The sequence below is a fragment of the Amblyomma americanum genome, unplaced genomic scaffold (assembly GCF_052857255.1).
Source record: "Amblyomma americanum isolate KBUSLIRL-KWMA unplaced genomic scaffold, ASM5285725v1 scaffold_68, whole genome shotgun sequence".
In the NCBI taxonomy this organism is placed as follows: domain Eukaryota; kingdom Metazoa; phylum Arthropoda; class Arachnida; order Ixodida; family Ixodidae; genus Amblyomma; species Amblyomma americanum.
In genome coordinates, this window is record NW_027526540.1 from 119490 (window position 1) to 137141 (window position 17652).

The 17652-nt window shown below is 39.8% G+C and overlaps 1 protein-coding gene across 1 annotated transcript; it reads right to left on the minus strand.

The window, feature by feature from the left end:
• Positions 1 to 276: 276 nt before the first annotated feature.
• On the minus strand, positions 277 to 822 carry LOC144112345 (uncharacterized). Its single transcript, XM_077645202.1, has one exon. The coding sequence runs from the start codon at positions 820 to 822 to the stop codon at positions 277 to 279; it is 546 nt and encodes a 181-aa protein (XP_077501328.1).
• Between the last annotated feature and the right edge of the window lie 16830 nt (positions 823 to 17652).

Genomic DNA, 17652 nt, shown 5'->3' on the forward strand with positions numbered 1-17652 from the left:
TACGTAGGTGGTACTATCTCACTATCAGTTATTTCAGGACGCAACCATGTTTCTGTTACTGCAATGACATCTGGCTGGTAAAGCATGATAATGTGTTCTAGCTCAGTAGTTTTATTCAGGAGACTGCGTGCATTCAAATTTATCAATGTAAAATTTCTTTCTTTTGTCCCAAACTGTCATTCGTTTTTATTAACAGTAGCAAGCGTGCGTTCTACCCTCACGCGGCAGTGGTTGTCGTCATCCCAGACAAATTCCTCTTTATCAATAAAAAGCCTGTCATGCTCGAGCCGAGTCTGCGCCATTGTCCTTCTCATGCTGTGCACTTGCCCACAGTTTCTTACGCTTATGTAAAGTCGCCTGGGAATAATCATGTGATAAAGAAGTATTGCTGCCCTTTAGTTTCTTGCTGTTCCTAAATAAATTCATTTTTTCATTGTAGTCGAAGAAACGAACGATCACTGGGCGCACCTTGTCCACACCCCTCTTTCCGAGCCTGTGTATCCGTTCTACCGTGTTAACTCTGACACCAAGGCGTTCGTGGAACACATCGTCCAATACTTTCTTCTTAAGTTCGACGCTAGTTTCACTATCAGTTTCCGATATTCCGAATACGAGAAGATTATTTCGTCGGCCTCGGTCTTCCATCTCGACTATTTTCTGTTGCTGTGAACGGATAGTTACTCCCAGGTCATGCACCAATGCTTCTAGTTTTTCTTCTTTTTTGCGCATATTCAATAAATTGCTCTCAATTTCTAGCATCTTCTCATTCACTTTATCAAATTGCTGGGAAAGCAAACTCTGGTTTTCTTTAACTTGCCTCATATCCTCAATGAGCGCTTTCTGTCCTTTCAAGAGCTCACTGAACATTTTTTCGACAGTATCAGGCCCAGGATTTTGCTCAACATCACCAGCAAGTATCAACAACAATGAGATACATTCCAGTACAAGATCAACACACACTGTGGGGCACGGCAGAACAATAATGAACCTATCATCACTTCTAAAACATTTTTGTTGTTTACTAACCTGTAAGAACAGGACAAAAGGTTCTGCTGGCTTCATTCTGAAGGCCTCGCCGTGCCCACACGAATGCTCGATGAAGACTGAGCTTAAATAGCCAGTGCGGTCCGTTATCATCGACGAAGTTGTAGTCCCAGGGAGCGCATGCGCCAGTCCGTTCCATGCGGTAGCTTTCCACGCAGGCAGCCGCAAAAGATGACCATCGTAGCTGTCGGCAACATAGCACGTACTTGAGGCGTGATCCGATGTTGAAGCATGGCACAGGAAGGCCTGTAAGAACAGGACAAAAGGTTCAGCTGGCTTCTTTCTGAAGGCCTCGCCGTGCCCACACGAATGCTCGATGAAGACTGAGCTTAAATAGCCAGTGCGGTCCGTTATCATCGACGAAGTTGTAGTCCCAGGGAGCGCATGCGCCAGTCCGTTCCATGCGGTAGCTTTCCACGCAGGCAGCCGCAAAAGATGACCATCGTAGCTGTCGGCAACATAGCACGTACTTGAGGCGTGATCCGATGTTGAAGCATGGCACAGGAAGGCCTGTAAGAACAGGACAAAAGGTTCAGCTGGCTTCATTCTGAAGGCCTCGCCGTGCCTCGTTTCGGTCTAAAACAGCTTGTGTCGTTGAACTAAGCACGAATACATGCTTTTCGCGCAGTGGTAAGAGAAAAAAGTTTTGACGCGTATCAGAGGAACACTTGTTAATCCGATGTGTTGTCATTTAGCTCGTTTCGGTCTAAAACAGCTTGTTTCGTTGTATTAAGCACGAATACATGCTTTTCGCGCAGTTATAAGAGAAAGTTTTGACGAGTATCACGTGGATACTTGTAAAACCGATGTGTTCAGATTTAGCTCGTTTCGGTCTAAAACAGCTTGTTTCGTTGTATTAAGCACGAATACATGCTTTTCGCGCAGTTATAAGAGAAAAAGTTTTGACGCGTATCAGAGGAACACTTGTAAAACCGATGTGTTGTGATTTAGCTCGTTTCGGTCTAAAACAACTTGTTTCGCTGTATTAGGCAAGAATACATGCTTTTCGCGCAGTTATAAGATAAAAAGATTTGACGCCTATCAGAGGAACACTTGTAAAACCGATGTGTTGTGATTTAGCTCGTTTCGGTCTAAAACAGCTTGTTTCGCTGTGTTAAGCAGGAATACATGCTTTTCGCGCAGTTATAAGAGAAAAAGTTTTAAAGGCGTGTCACAGGGACACTTGTAAAACCGATGTGTTCAGATTTACCTCGTTTCGGTCTAAAACAGCTTGTTTCGCTGTATTAAGCAGGAATACATGCTTTTCGCGCAGTTATAAGAGAAAAAGTTTGAAAGGCGTGTCACAGGGACACTTGTAAAACCGATGTGTTCAGATTTACCTCGTTTCGGTCTAAAACAGCTTGTTTCGTTGAACTAAGCACGAATACATGCTTTTCGCGCAGTGATAAGAGAAAAAAGTTTTGACGCGTATCAGAGGAACACTTGTAAAACCGATGTGTTGTGATTTAGCTCGTTTCGGTCTAAAACAGCTTGTTTCGTTGTATTAAGCAAGAATACGTGCTTTTCGCGCAGTTATAAGAGAAAAAGTTTTGACGCGTGTCACAGGGACACGTGTAAAACCGACGTGTTCAGATTTAGCTCGTTTCGGTCTAAAACAGCTTGATTCGTTGTATTAAGCACGAATACATGCTTTTCGCGCAGTTATAAGAGAAAAAGCTTTGACGAGTATCACGTGGATACTTGTAAAACCGATGTGTTCAGATACAGCTCGTTTTTGTATAAAACAGCTTGTTTCGTTGTTTTAAGCACGAATACATGCTTTTCGCGCAGTTATAGAAGAAAAAGTTTTGACGCGTATTAGGGGGACACTTAAAACTGATGTGTTCAGATTTAGCTCATCTCGGTCTAAAACAGCTTGTTTCGTTGTATTAAGCAGGAATACATGCTTTTCGCGCAGTTATAAGAGAAAAAGTTTTAAAGGCGTGTCACAGGGACACTTGTAAAACCGATGTGTTAAGATTTACCTCGTTTCGGTCTAAAGTCTAAAACAGCTTGTTTCGTTGTAATAAGCAAGAATACATGCTTTTCGCGCAGTTATAAGATAAAAAGATTTGACGCGTATCAGAGGAACACTTGTAAAACCGATGTGTTGTGATTTAGCTCGTTTCGGTCTAAAACAGCTTGTTTCGCTGTATTAAGCAGGAATACATGCTTTTCGCGCAGTTATAGGAGAAAAAGTTTTAAAGGCGTGTCACAGGGACACTTGTAAAACAGATGTGTTCAGATTTACCTCGTTTCGGTCTAAAACAGCTTGTTTCGTTGAACTAAGCACGAATACATGCTTTTCGCGCAGTTATAAGAGAAAAAGTTTGACGCGTATCAGAGGAACACTTGTAAAACCGATGTGTGGTGATTTAGCTCTTTCGGTCTAAAACAACTTGTTTCGTATTATTAAGCAAGAATACGTGCTTTTCGCACAGTTATAAGAGAAAAAGTTTTGACGCGTGTCACAGGGACACTTGTAAAACCGATGTGTTCAGATTTAGCTCGTTTCGGTCTAAAACAGCTTGTTTCGTTGTATTAAGCACGAATACATGCTTTTCGCGCAGTTATAAGAGAAAAAGTTTTGACGCGTATCAGAGGAGCACTTGTAAAACCGATGTGTTGGGATTTAGCTCGTTTCGGTCTAAAACAGCTTGTTTCGCTGTATTAAGCAGGAATACATGCTTTTTGCGCAGTTATAAGAGAAAAAGTTTTAAAGGCATGTCACAGGGACACTTGTAAAACCGATGTGTTCAGATTTACCTCGTTTCGGTCTAAAACAACTTGTTTCGTTGTATTAAGTAAGAATACATGCTTTTCGCGCAGTTATAAGATAAAAAGATTTGACGCGTATCAGAGGAACACTTGTAAAACCGATGTGTTGTGATTTAGCTCGTTTCGGTCTAAAACAGCTTGTTTCGCTGTATTAAGCAGGAATACATGCTTTTCGCGCAGTTATAAGAGAAAAAGTTTTAAAGGCATGTCACAGGGACACTTGTAAAACCGATGTGTTCAGATTTACCTCGTTTCGGTCTAAAACAGCTTGTTTCGCTGTATTAAACAAGAATACGTGCTTTTCGCGCAGTTATAAGAGAAAAAGTTTTGACGCGTATCATAGGAACACTTGTAAAACCGATGTGTTGTGATTTAGCTCGTTTCGGTCCAAAACAGCTTGTTTCGCTGTATTAAGCAAGAATACATGCTTTTCGCGCAGTTATAAGAGAAAAAGTTTTGACGCGTGTCACAGGGACACTTGTAAAGCCGATGTGTTCAGATTTAGCTCGTTTCGGTCTAAAATAGCTTGTTTCGTTGTATTAAGCACGAATACATGCTTTTCGCGCAGTTATAAGAGAAAAAGTTTTGACGCGTATCAGAGGAGCACTTGTAAAACCGATGTGTTGTAGATTTAGCTCGTTTCGGTCTAAAACAACTTGTTTCGCTGTTTTAAGCAAGAATACACGCTTTTCGCGCAGTTATAAGATAAAAAGATTTGACGCCTATCAGAGGAACACTTGTAAAACCGATGTGTTGTGATTTAGCTCGTTTCGGTCTAAAACAGCTTGTTTCGCTGTATTAAGCAGGAATACATGCTTTTCGCGCAGTTATAAGAGAAAAAGTTTTAAAGGCGTGTCACAGGGACACTTGTAAAACCGATGTGTTCAGATTTACCTCGTTTCGGTCTAAAACAGCTTGTTTCGTTGTATTAAACAAGAATACATGCTTTTAGCGCAGTTATAAGATAAAAAGATTTGACGCGTATCAGAGGAACACTTGTAAAACCGATGTGTTGTGATTTAGCTCGTTTCGGTCTAAAACAACTTGTTTCGCTGTATTAAGCAGGAATACATGCTTTTCGCGCAGTTATAAGAGAAAAAGTTTGAAGGCGTGTCACAGGGACACTTGTAAAACCGATGTGTTCAGATTTACCTCGTTTCGGTCTAAAACAGCTTGTTTCGTTGAACTAAGCACGAATACATGCTTTTCGCGCAGTGATAAGAGAAAAAAGTTTTGACGCGTATCAGAGGAACACTTGTAAAACCGATGTGTTGTCATTTAGCTCGTTTCGGTCTAAAACAGCTTGTTTCGCTGTATTAAGCAGGAATACATGCTTTTCGCGCAGTTATAAGAGAAAAAGATTTAAAGGCGTGTCACAGGGACACTTGTAAAACCGATGTGTTCAGATTTACCTCGTTTCGGTCTAAAACAGATTGTTTCGTTGTATTAAGCAAGAATACATGCTTTTCGCGGAGTTATAAGATAAAAAGATTTGACGCGTATCAGAGGAACACTTGTAAAACCGATGTGTTGTGATTTAGCTCGTTTCGGTCTAAAACTGCTTGTTTCGCTGTATTAAGCAGGAATACATGCTTTTCGCGCAGTTATAAGAGAAAAAAGTTTTAAAGGCGTGTCACAGGGACACTTGTAAAACCGATGTGTTCAGATTTACCTCGTTTCGGTCTAAAACAGCTTGTTTCGCTGTATTAAGCAAGAATACGTGCTTTTCGCGCAGTTATAAGAGAAAAAGTTTTGACGCGTGTCACAGGGACACTTGTAAACCGATGTGTTCAGATTTAGCTCGTTTCGGTCTAAAACAGCTTGTTTCGTTGTATTAAGCACGAATACATGCTTTTCGCGCAGTTATAAGAGAAAAAGTTTTGACGCGTATCAGAGGAGCACTTGTAAAACCGATGTGTTGTGATTTAGCTCGTTTCGGTCTAAAACAACTTGTTTCGCTGTATTAAGCAAAAATACATGCTTTTCGCGCAGTTATAAGATAAAAACATTTGACGCGTATCAGAGGAACACTTGTAAAACCGATGTGTTGTGATTTAGCTCGTTTCGGTCTAAAACAGCTTGTTTCGCTGTATTAAGCAGGAATACATGGTTTCGCGCAGTAATAAAAGAAAAAGCTTTAAAGGCGTGTCACAGGGACACTTGTAAACCCGTGTTCAGATTTACCTCGTTTCGGTCTAAAACAGCTTGTTTCGTTGTATTAAGCAAGAATACATGCTTTTCGCGCAGTCATAAGATAAAAAGATTTGACGCGTATCAGAGGAACACTTGTAAAACCGATGTGTTGTGATTTAGCTCGTTTCAGTCTAAAACAGCTTGTTTCGCTGTATTAAGCACGAATACATGCTTTTCGCGCAGTTATAAGAGAAAAAGTTTTGACGCGTATCAGAGGAACACTTGTAAAACCGATGTCTGGTGATTTAGCTCTTTTCGGTCTAAAACAACTTGTTTCGTATTATTAAGCAAGAATACGTGCTTTTCGCGCAGTTATAAGAGAAAAAGTTTTGACGCGTGTCGCAGGGACACTTGTAAAACCGATGTGTTCAGATTTAGCTCGTTTCGGTCTAAAACAGCTTGTTTCGCTGTATTAAGCAGGAATACATGCTTTTCGCGCAGTTATAAGAGAAAAAGTTTGAAAGGCGTGTCACAGGGACACTTGTAAAACCGATGTGTTCAGATTTACCTCGTTTCGGTCTAAAACAGCTTGTGTCGTTGAACTAAGCACGAATACATGCTTTTCGCGCAGTGGTAAGAGAAAAAAGTTTTGACGCGTATCAGAGGAACACTTGTAAAACCGATGTGTTGTCATTTAGCTCGTTTCGGTCTAAAACAGCTTGTTTCGTTGTATTAAGCACGAATACATGCTTTTCGCGCAGTTATAAGAGAAAGTTTTGACGAGTATCACGTGGATACTTGTAAAACCGATGTGTTCAATTTAGCTCGTTTCGGTCTAAAACAGCTTGTTTCGTTGTATTAAGCACGAATACATGCTTTTCGCGCAGTTATAAGAGAAAAAGTTTTGACGCGTATCGGAGGAACACTTGTAAAACCGATGTGTTGTGATTTAGCTCCTTTCGGTCTAAAACAGCTTGTTTCGCTGTGTTAAGCAGGAAAACATGCTTTTCGCGCAGTTATAAGAGAAAAAGTTTTAAAGGCGTGTCACAGGGACACTTGTAAAACCGATGTGTTCAGATTTACCTCGTTTCGGTCTAAAACAGCTTGTTTCGCTGTATTAAGCAGGAATACATGCTTTTCGCGCAGTTATAAGAGAAAAAGTTTGAAAGGCGTGTCACAGGGACACTTGTAAAACCGATGTGTTCAGATTTACCTCGTTTCGGTCTAAAACAGCTTGTTTCGTTGAACTAAGCACGAATACATGCTTTTCGCGCAGTGATAAGAGAAAAAAGTTTTGACGCGTATCAGAGGAACACTTGTAAAACCGATGTGTTGTGATTTAGCTCGTTTCGGTCTAAAACAGCTTGTTTCGTTGTATTAAGCAAGAATACGTGCTTTTCGCGCAGTTATAAGAGAAAAAGTTTTGACGCGTGTCACAGGGACACGTGTAAAACCGACGTGTTCAGATTTAGCTCGTTTCGGTCTAAAACAGCTTGATTCGTTGTATTAAGCACGAATACATGCTTTTCGCGCAGTTATAAGAGAAAAAGTTTTGACGAGTATCACGTGGATACTTGTAAAACCGATGTGTTCAGATACAGCTCGTTTTTGTATAAAACAGCTTGTTTCGTTGTTTTAAGCACGAATACATGCTTTTCGCGCAGTTATAGAAGAAAAAGTTTTGACGCGTATTAGGGGGACACTTAAAACTGATGTGTTCAGATTTAGCTCATCTCGGTCTAAAACAGCTTGTTTCGTTGTATTAAGCAGGAATACATGCTTTTCGCGCAGTTATAAGAGAAAAAGTTTGACGCGTATCAGAGGAACACTTGTAAAACCGATGTGTTCAGATTTACCTCGTTTCGGTCTAAAACAGCTTGTTTCGTTGTAATAAGCAAGAATACATGCTTTTCGCGCAGTTATAAGATAAAAAGATTTGACGCGTATCAGAGGAACACTTGTAAAACCGATGTGTTGTGATTTAGCTCGTTTCGGTCTAAAACAGCTTGTTTCGCTGTATTAAGCAGGAATACATGCTTTTCGCGCAGTTATAAGAGAAAAAGTTTTGACGCGTGTCACAGGGACACTTGTAAAACCTATGTGTTCAGATTTAGCTCGTTTCGGTCTAAAACAGCTTGTTTCGTTGTATTAAGCACGAATACATGCTTTTCGCGCAGTTATAAGAGAAAAAGTTTTGACGCGTATCAGAGGAGCACTTGTAAAACCGATCTGTTGTGATTTAGCTCTTTTCGGTCTAAAACAACTTGTTTCGTATTATTAAGCAAGAATACGTGCTTTTCGCGCAGTAATAAGAGAAAACGTTTTGAAGCGTGTCACAGGGACACTCGTAAAACCGATGTGTTCAGATTTACCTCGTTTCGGTCTAAAACAACTTGTTTCGCTGTATTAAGCAAGAATACATGCTTTTCGCGCAGTTATAAGAGAAAAAGTTTTGACGCGTGTCACAGGGACACTTGTAAAACCGATGTGTTCAGATTTAGCTCGTTTCGGTCTAAAACAGCTTGTTTCGTCGTATTAAGCACGAATACATGCTTTTCGCGCAGTTATAAGAGAAAAAGTTTTGACGCGTGTCAAAGGGACACTTGTAAAACCGATGTGTTCAGATTTAGCTCGTTTCGGTCTAAAACAGCTTGTTTCGTTGTATTAAGCACGAATACATGCTTTTCGCGCAGTTATAAGAGAAAAAGTTTTGACGCGTATCAGAGGAGCACTTGTAAAACCGATCTGTTGTGATTTAGCTCTTTTCGGTCTAAAACAACTTGTTTCGTATTATTAAGCAAGAATACGTGCTTTTCGCGCAGTAATAAGAGAAAAAGTTTTGAAGCGTGTCACAGGGACACTCGTAAAACCGATGTGTTCAGATTTACCTCGTTTCGGTCTAAAACAACTTGTTTCGCTGTATTAAGCAAGAATACATGCTTTTCGCGCAGTTATAAGAGAAAAAGTTTTGACGCGTGTCACAGGGACACTTGTAAAACCGATGTGTTCAGATTTAGCTCGTTTCGGTCTAAAACAGCTTGTTTCGTCGTATTAAGCACGAATACATGCTTTTCGCGCAGTTATAAGAGAAAAAGTTTTGACGCGTGTCAAAGGGACACTTGTAAAACCGATGTGTTCAGATTTAGCTCGTTTCGGTCTAAAACAGCTTGTTTCGTTGTATTAAGCACGAATACATGTTTTTCGCGCAGTTATAAGAGAAAAAGTTTTGACGCGTATCAGAGGAGCACTTGTAAAACCGATCTGTTGTGATTTAGCTCGTTTCGGTCTAAAACAACTTGTTTCGCTGTATTAAGCAAGAATACATGCTTTTCGCGCAGTTATAAGATAAAAAGATTTGACGCGTATCAGAGGAACACTTGTAAAACCGATGTGTTGTGATTTAGCTCGTTTCGGTGTAAAACAGCTTGTTTCGCTGTATTAGGCAGGAATACATGCTTTTCGCGCAGTTATAAGAGAAAAAGTTTTAAAGGCGTGTCACAGGGACACTTGTAAAACCGATGTGTTCAGATTTACTTCGTTTCGGTCTAAAACAGCTTGTTTCGTTGTATTAAGCAAGAATACATGCTTTTCGCGCAGTTATAAGATAAAAAGATTTGACGCGTATCAGAGGAACACTTGTAAAACCGATGTGTTGTGATTTAGCTCGTTTCGGTCTAAAACAGCTTGTTTCGCTGTATTAAGCAGGAATACATGCTTTTCGCGCAGTTATAATAGAAAAAGTTTGAAAGGCGTGTCACAGGGACACTTGTAAAACCGATGTGTTCAGATTTACCTCGTTTCGGTCTAAAACAGCTTGTTTCGTTGAACTAAGCACGAATACATGCTTTTCGCGCAGTGATAAGAGAAAAAAGTTTTGACGCGTATCAGAGGAACACTTGTAAAACCGATGTGTTGTCATTTAGCTCGTTTCGGTCTAAAACAGCTTGTTTCGCAGTATTAAGCAAGAATACATGCTTTTCGCGCAGTTATAAGAGAAAAAGTTTTGACGCGTGTCACAGGGACACTTGTAAAACCGATGTGTTCAGATTTAGCTCGTTTCGGTCTAAAACAGCTTGTTTCGTTGTATTAAGCACGAATACATGCTTTTCGCGCAGTTATAAGAGAAAAAGTTTTGACGCGTATCAGAGGAGCACTTGTAAAACCGATGTGTTGGGATTTAGCTCGTTTCGGTCTAAAACAGCTTGTTTCGCTGTATTAAGCACGAATACATGCTTTTCGCGCAGTTATAAGAGAAAAAGTTTTGACGCGTATCAGAGGAACACTTGTAAAACCGATGTGTTGTGATTTAGCTCGTTTCGGTCTAAAACAGCTTGTTTCGTTGTATTAAGCAGGAATACATGCTTTTCGCGCAGTTATAAGAGAAAAAGTTTTAAAGGCGTGTCACAGGGACACTTGTAAAACCGATGTGTTCAGATTTACCTCGTTTCGGTCTAAAACAGCTTGTTTCGCTGTATTAAGCAAGAATACGTGCTTTTCGCGCAGTTATAAGAGAAAAAGTTTTGACGCGTATCATAGGAACACTTGTAAAACCGATGTGTTCAGATTTAGCTCGTTTCGGTCTAAAACAGCTTGTTTCGTCGTATTAAGCACGAATACATGCTTTTCGCGCAGTTATAAGAGAAAAAGTTTTGACGCGTGTCACAGGGACACTTGTAAAACCTATGTGTTCAGATTTAGCTCGTTTCGGTCTAAAACAGCTTGTTTCGTTGTATTAAGCACGAATACATGCTTTTCGCGCAGTTATAAGAGAAAAAGTTTTGACGCGTATCAGAGGAGCACTTGTAAAACCGATCTGTTGTGATTTAGCTCTTTTCGGTCTAAAACAACTTGTTTCGTATTATTAAGCAAGAATACGTGCTTTTCGCGCAGTAATAAGAGAAAAAGTTTTGAAGCGTGTCACAGGGACACTCGTAAAACCGATGTGTTCAGATTTACCTCGTTTCGGTCTTAAACAACTTGTTTCGCTGTATTAAGCAAGAATACATGCTTTTCGCGCAGTTATAAGAGAAAAAGTTTTGACGCGTGTCACAGGGACACTTGTAAAACCGATGTGTTCAGATTTAGCTCGTTTCGGTCTAAAACAGCTTGTTTCGTCGTATTAAGCACGAATACATGCTTTTCGCGCAGTTATAAGAGAAAAAGTTTTGACGCGTGTCAAAGGGCACTTGTAAAACCGATGTGTTCAGATTTAGCTCGTTTCGGTCTAAAACAGCTTGTTTCGTTGTATTAAGCACGAATACATGTTTTTCGCGCAGTTATAAGAGAAAAAGTTTTGACGCGTATCAGAGGAGCACTTGTAAAACCGATCTGTTGTGATTTAGCTCGTTTCGGTCTAAAACAACTTGTTTCGCTGTATTAAGCAAGAATACATGCTTTTCGCGCATTTATAAGATAAAAAGATTTGACGCGTATCAGAGGAACACTTGTAAAACCGATGTGTTGTGATTTAGCTCGTTTCGGTGTAAAACAGCTTGTTTCGCTGTATTAGGCAGGAATACATGCTTTTCGCGCAGTTATAAGAGAAAAAGTTTTAAAGGCGTGTCACAGGGACACTAGTAAAATCGATGTGTTCAGATTTACCTCGTTTCGGTCTAAAACAGCTTGTTTCGTTGTATTAAGCAGGAATACATGCTTTTCGCGCAGTTATAAGAGAAAAAGTTTTAAAGGCGTGTCACAGGGACACTTGTAAAACCGATGTGTTCAGATTTACCTCGTTTCGGTCTAAAACAGCTTGTTTCGCTGTATTAAGCAAGAATACGTGCTTTTCGCGCAGTTATAAGAGAAAAAGTTTTGACGCGTATCATAGGAACACTTGTAAAACCGATGTGTTCAGATTTAGCTCGTTTCGGTCTAAAACAGCTTGTTTCGTCGTATTAAGCACGAATACATGCTTTTCGCGCAGTTATAAGAGAAAAAGTTTTGACGCGTGTCACAGGGACACTTGTAAAACCTATGTGTTCAGATTTAGCTCGTTTCGGTCTAAAACAGCTTGTTTCGTTGTATTAAGCACGAATACATGCTTTTCGCGCAGTTATAAGAGAAAAAGTTTTGACGCGTATCAGAGGAGCACTTGTAAAACCGATCTGTTGTGATTTAGCTCTTTTCGGTCTAAAACAACTTGTTTCGTATTATTAAGCAAGAATACGTGCTTTTCGCGCAGTAATAAGAGAAAAAGTTTTGAAGCGTGTCACAGGGACACTCGTAAAACCGATGTGTTCAGATTTACCTCGTTTCGGTCTAAAACAACTTGTTTCGCTGTATTAAGCAAGAATACATGCTTTTCGCGCAGTTATAAGAGAAAAAGTTTTGACGCGTGTCACAGGGACACTTGTAAAACCGATGTGTTCAGATTTAGCTCGTTTCGGTCTAAAACAGCTTGTTTCGTCGTATTAAGCACGAATACATGCTTTTCGCGCAGTTATAAGAGAAAAAGTTTTGACGCGTGTCAAAGGGACACTTGTAAAACCGATGTGTTCAGATTTAGCTCGTTTCGGTCTAAAACAGCTTGTTTCGTTGTATTAAGCACGAATACATGTTTTTCGCGCAGTTATAAGAGAAAAAGTTTTGACGCGTATCAGAGGAGCACTTGTAAAACCGATCTGTTGTGATTTAGCTCGTTTCGGTCTAAAACAACTTGTTTCGCTGTATTAAGCAAGAATACATGCTTTTCGCGCAGTTATAAGATAAAAAGATTTGACGCGTATCAGAGGAACACTTGTAAAACCGATGTGTTGTGATTTAGCTCGTTTCGGTGTAAAACAGCTTGTTTCGCTGTATTAGGCAGGAATACATGCTTTTCGCGCAGTTATAAGAGAAAAAGTTTTAAAGGCGTGTCACAGGGACACTTGTAAAACCGATGTGTTCAGATTTACCTCGTTTCGGTCTAAAACAGCTTGTTTCGTTGAACTAAGCACGAATACATGCTTTTCGCGCAGTGATAAGAGAAAAAAGTTTTGACGCGTATCAGAGGAACACTTGTAAAACCGATGTGTTGTCATTTAGCTCGTTTCGGTCTAAAACAGCTTGTTTCGCTGTATTAAGCAAGAATACATGCTTTTCGCGCAGTTATAAGAGAAAAAGTTTTGACGCGTGTCACAGGGACACTTGTAAAACCGATGTGTTCAGATTTAGCTCGTTTCGGTCTAAAACAGCTTGTTTCGTTGTATTAAGCACGAATACATGCTTTTCGCGCAGTTATAAGAGAAAAAGTTTTGACGCGTATCAGAGGAGCACTTGTAAAACCGATGTGTTGGGATTTAGCTCGTTTCGGTCTAAAACAGCTTGTTTCGCTGTATTAAGCACGAATACATGCTTTTCGCGCAGTTATAAGAGAAAAAGTTTTGACGCGTATCAGAGGAACACTTGTAAAACCGATGTGTTGTGATTTAGCTCGCTTCGGTCTAAAACAGCTTGTTTCGTTGTATTAAGCAGGAATACATGCTTTTCGCGCAGTTATAAGAGAAAAAGTTTTAAAGGCGTGTCACAGGGACACTTGTAAAACCGATGTGTTCAGATTTACCTCGTTTCGGTCTAAAACAGCTTGTTTCGCTGTATTAAGCAAGAATACGTGCTTTTCGCGCAGTTATAAGAGAAAAAGTTTTGACGCGTATCATAGGAACACTTGTAAAACCGATGTGTTCAGATTTAGCTCGTTTCGGTCTAAAACAGCTTGTTTCGTCGTATTAAGCACGAATACATGCTTTTCGCGCAGTTATAAGAGAAAAAGTTTTGACGCGTGTCACAGGGACACTTGTAAAACCTATGTGTTCAGATTTAGCTCGTTTCGGTCTAAAACAGCTTGTTTCGTTGTATTAAGCACGAATACATGCTTTTCGCGCAGTTATAAGAGAAAAAGTTTTGACGCGTATCAGAGGAGCACTTGTAAAACCGATCTGTTGTGATTTAGCTCTTTTCGGTCTAAAACAACTTGTTTCGTATTATTAAGCAAGAATACGTGCTTTTCGCGCAGTAATAAGAGAAAAAGTTTTGAAGCGTATCACAGGGACACTCGTAAAACCGATGTGTTCAGATTTACCTCGTTTCGGTCTAAAACAACTTGTTTCGCTGTATTAAGCAAGAATACATGCTTTTCGCGCAGTTATAAGAGAAAAAGTTTTGACGCGTGTCACAGGGACACTTGTAAAACCGATGTGTTCAGATTTAGCTCGTTTCGGTCTAAAACAGCTTGTTTCGTCGTATTAAGCACGAATACATGCTTTTCGCGCAGTTATAAGAGAAAAAGTTTTGACGCGTGTCAAAGGGCACTTGTAAAACCGATGTGTTCAGATTTAGCTCGTTTCGGTCTAAAACAGCTTGTTTCGTTGTATTAAGCACGAATACATGTTTTTCGCGCAGTTATAAGAGAAAAAGTTTTGACGCGTATCAGAGGAGCACTTGTAAAACCGATCTGTTGTGATTTAGCTCGTTTCGGTCTAAAACAACTTGTTTCGCTGTATTAAGCAAGAATACATGCTTTTCGCGCAGTTATAAGATAAAAAGATTTGACGCGTATCAGAGGAACACTTGTAAAACCGATGTGTTGTGATTTAGCTCGTTTCGGTGTAAAACAGCTTGTTTCGCTGTATTAGGCAGGAATACATGCTTTTCGCGCAGTTATAAGAGAAAAAGTTTTAAAGGCGTGTCACAGGGACACTAGTAAAATCGATGTGTTCAGATTTACCTCGTTTCGGTCTAAAACAGCTTGTTTCGTTGTATTAAGCAAGAATACATGCTTTTCGCGCAGTTATAAGATAAAAAGATTTGACGCGTATCAGAGGAACACTTGTAAAACCGATGTGTTGTGATTTAGCTCTTTTCGGTCTAAAACAACTTGTTTCGTATTATTAAGCAAGAATACGTGCTTTTCGCGCAGTAATAAGAGAAAAAGTTTTGAAGCGTGTCACAGGGACACTCGTAAAACCGATGTGTTCAGATTTACCTCGTTTCGGTCTAAAACAACTTGTTTCGCTGTATTAAGCAAGAATACATGCTTTTCGCGCAGTTATAAGAGAAAAAGTTTTGACGCGTGTCACAGGGACACTTGTAAAACCGATGTGTTCAGATTTAGCTCGTTTCGGTCTAAAACAGCTTGTTTCGTCGTATTAAGCACGAATACATGCTTTTCGCGCAGTTATAAGAGAAAAAGTATTGACGCGTGTCAAAGGGCACTTGTAAAACCGATGTGTTCAGATTTAGCTCGTTTCGGTCTAAAACAGCTTGTTTCGTTGTATTAAGCACGAATACATGTTTTTCGCGCAGTTATAAGAGAAAAAGTTTTGACGCGTATCAGAGGAGCACTTGTAAAACCGATCTGTTGTGATTTAGCTCGTTTCGGTCTAAAACAACTTGTTTCGCTGTATTAAGCAAGAATACATGCTTTTCGCGCAGTTATAAGATAAAAAGATTTGACGCGTATCAGAGGAACACTTGTAAAACCGATGTGTTGTGATTTAGCTCGTTTCGGTGTAAAACAGCTTGTTTCGCTGTATTAGGCAGGAATACATGCTTTTCGCGCAGTTATAAGAGAAAAAGTTTTAAAGGCGTGTCACAGGGACACTAGTAAAATCGATGTGTTCAGATTTACCTCGTTTCGGTCTAAAACAGCTTGTTTCGTTGTATTAAGCAAGAATACATGCTTTTCGCGCAGTTATAAGATAAAAAGATTTGACGCGTATCAGAGGAACACTTGTAAAACCGATGTGTTGTGATTTAGCTCGTTTCGGTCTAAAACAGCTTGTTTCGCTGTATTAAGCAGGAATACATGCTTTTCGCGCAGTTATAATAGAAAAAGTTTGAAAGGCGTGTCACAGGGACACTTGTAAAACCGATGTGTTCAGATTTACCTCGTTTCGGTCTAAAACAGCTTGTTTCGCTGTATTAAGCAAGAATACATGCTTTTCGCGCAGTTATAAGAGAAAAAGTTTTTACGCGTGTCACAGGGACACTTGTAAAACCGATGTGTTCAGATTTAGCTCGTTTCGGTCTAAAACAGCTTGTTTCGTTGTATTAAGCACGAATACATGCTTTTCGCGCAGTTATAAGAGAAAAAGTTTTGACGCGTATCAGAGGAGCACTTGTAAAACCGATGTGTTGGGATTTAGCTCGTTTCGGTCTAAAACAGCTTGTTTCGCTGTATTAAGCAGGAATACATGCTTTTCGCGCAGTTATAAGAGAAAAAGTTTTAACGGCATGTCACAGGGACACTTGTAAAACCGATGTGTTCAGATTTACCTCGTTTCGGTCTAAAACAACTTGTTTCGTTGTATTAAGTAAGAATACATGCTTTTCGCGCAGTTATAAGATAAAAAGATTTGACGCGTATCAGAGGAACACTTGTAAAACCGATGTGTTGTGATTTAGCTCGTTTCGGTCTAAAACAGCTTGTTTCGCTGTATTAAGCAGGAATACATGCTTTTCGCGCAGTTATAAGAGAAAAAGTTTTAAAGGCATGTCACAGGGACACTTGTAAAACCGATGTGTTCAGATTTACCCCGTTTCGGTCTAAAACAGCTTGTTTCGCTGTATTAAACAAGAATACGTGCTTTTCGCGCAGTTATAAGAGAAAAAGTTTTGACGCGTATCATAGGAACACTTGTAAAACCGATGTGTTGTGATTTAGCTCGTTTCGGTCTAAAACAGCTTGTTTCGCTGTATTAGGCAAGAATACATCCTTTTCGCGCAGTTATAAGAGAAAAAGTTTTGACGCGTGTCACAGGGACACTTGTAAAACCGATGTGTTCAGATTTAGCTCGTTTCGGTCTAAAATAGCTTGTTTCGTTGTATTAAGCACGAATACATGCTTTTCGCGCAGTTATAAGAGAAAAAGTTTTGACGCGTATCAGAGGAGCACTTGTAAAACCGATGTGTTGTGATTTAGCTCGTTTCGGTCTAAAACAACTTGTTTCGCTGTATTAAGCAAGAATACATGCTTTTCGCGCAGTTATAAGATAAAAAGATTTGACGCGCATCAGAGGAACACTTGTAAAACCGATGTGTTGTGATTTAGCTCGTTTCGGTCTAAAACAGCTTGTTTCGCTGTATTAAGCAGGAATACATGCTTTTCGCGCAGTTATAAGAGAAAAAGTTTTAAAGGCGTGTCACAGAGACACTTGTAAAACCGATGTGTTCAGATTTACCTCGTTTCGGTCTAAAACAGCTTGTTTCGTTGTATTAAACAAGAATACATGCTTTTCGCGCAGTTATAAGATAAAAAGATTTGACGCGTATCAGAGGAACACTTGTAAAACCGATATGTTGTGATTTAGCTCGTTTCGGTCTAAAACAACTTGTTTCGCTGTATTAAGCAGGAATACATGCTTTTCGCGCAGTTATAAGAGAAAAAGTTTGAAAGGCGTGTCACAGGGACACTTGTAAAACCGATGTGTTCAGATTTACCTCGTTTCGGTCTAAAACAGCTTGTTTCGTTGAACTAAGCACGAATACATGCTTTTCGCGCAGTGATAAGAGAAAAAAGTTTTGACGCGTATCAGAGGAACACTTGTAAAACCGATGTGTTGTCATTTAGCTCGTTTCGGTCTAAAACAGCTTGTTTCGCTGTATTAAGCAAGAATACATGCTTTTCGCGCAGTTATAAGAGAAAAAGTTTTGACGCGTGTCACAGGGACACTTGCAAAACCGATGTGTTCAAATTTAGCTCGTTTCGGTCTAAAACAGCTT

Coding starts and splice junctions, on each gene's coding strand:
- LOC144112345 (XM_077645202.1), bottom strand. CDS start 822: ATGAGGCAAGTTAAAGAAAACCAGAGTTTGCTTTCCCAGCAATTTGAT.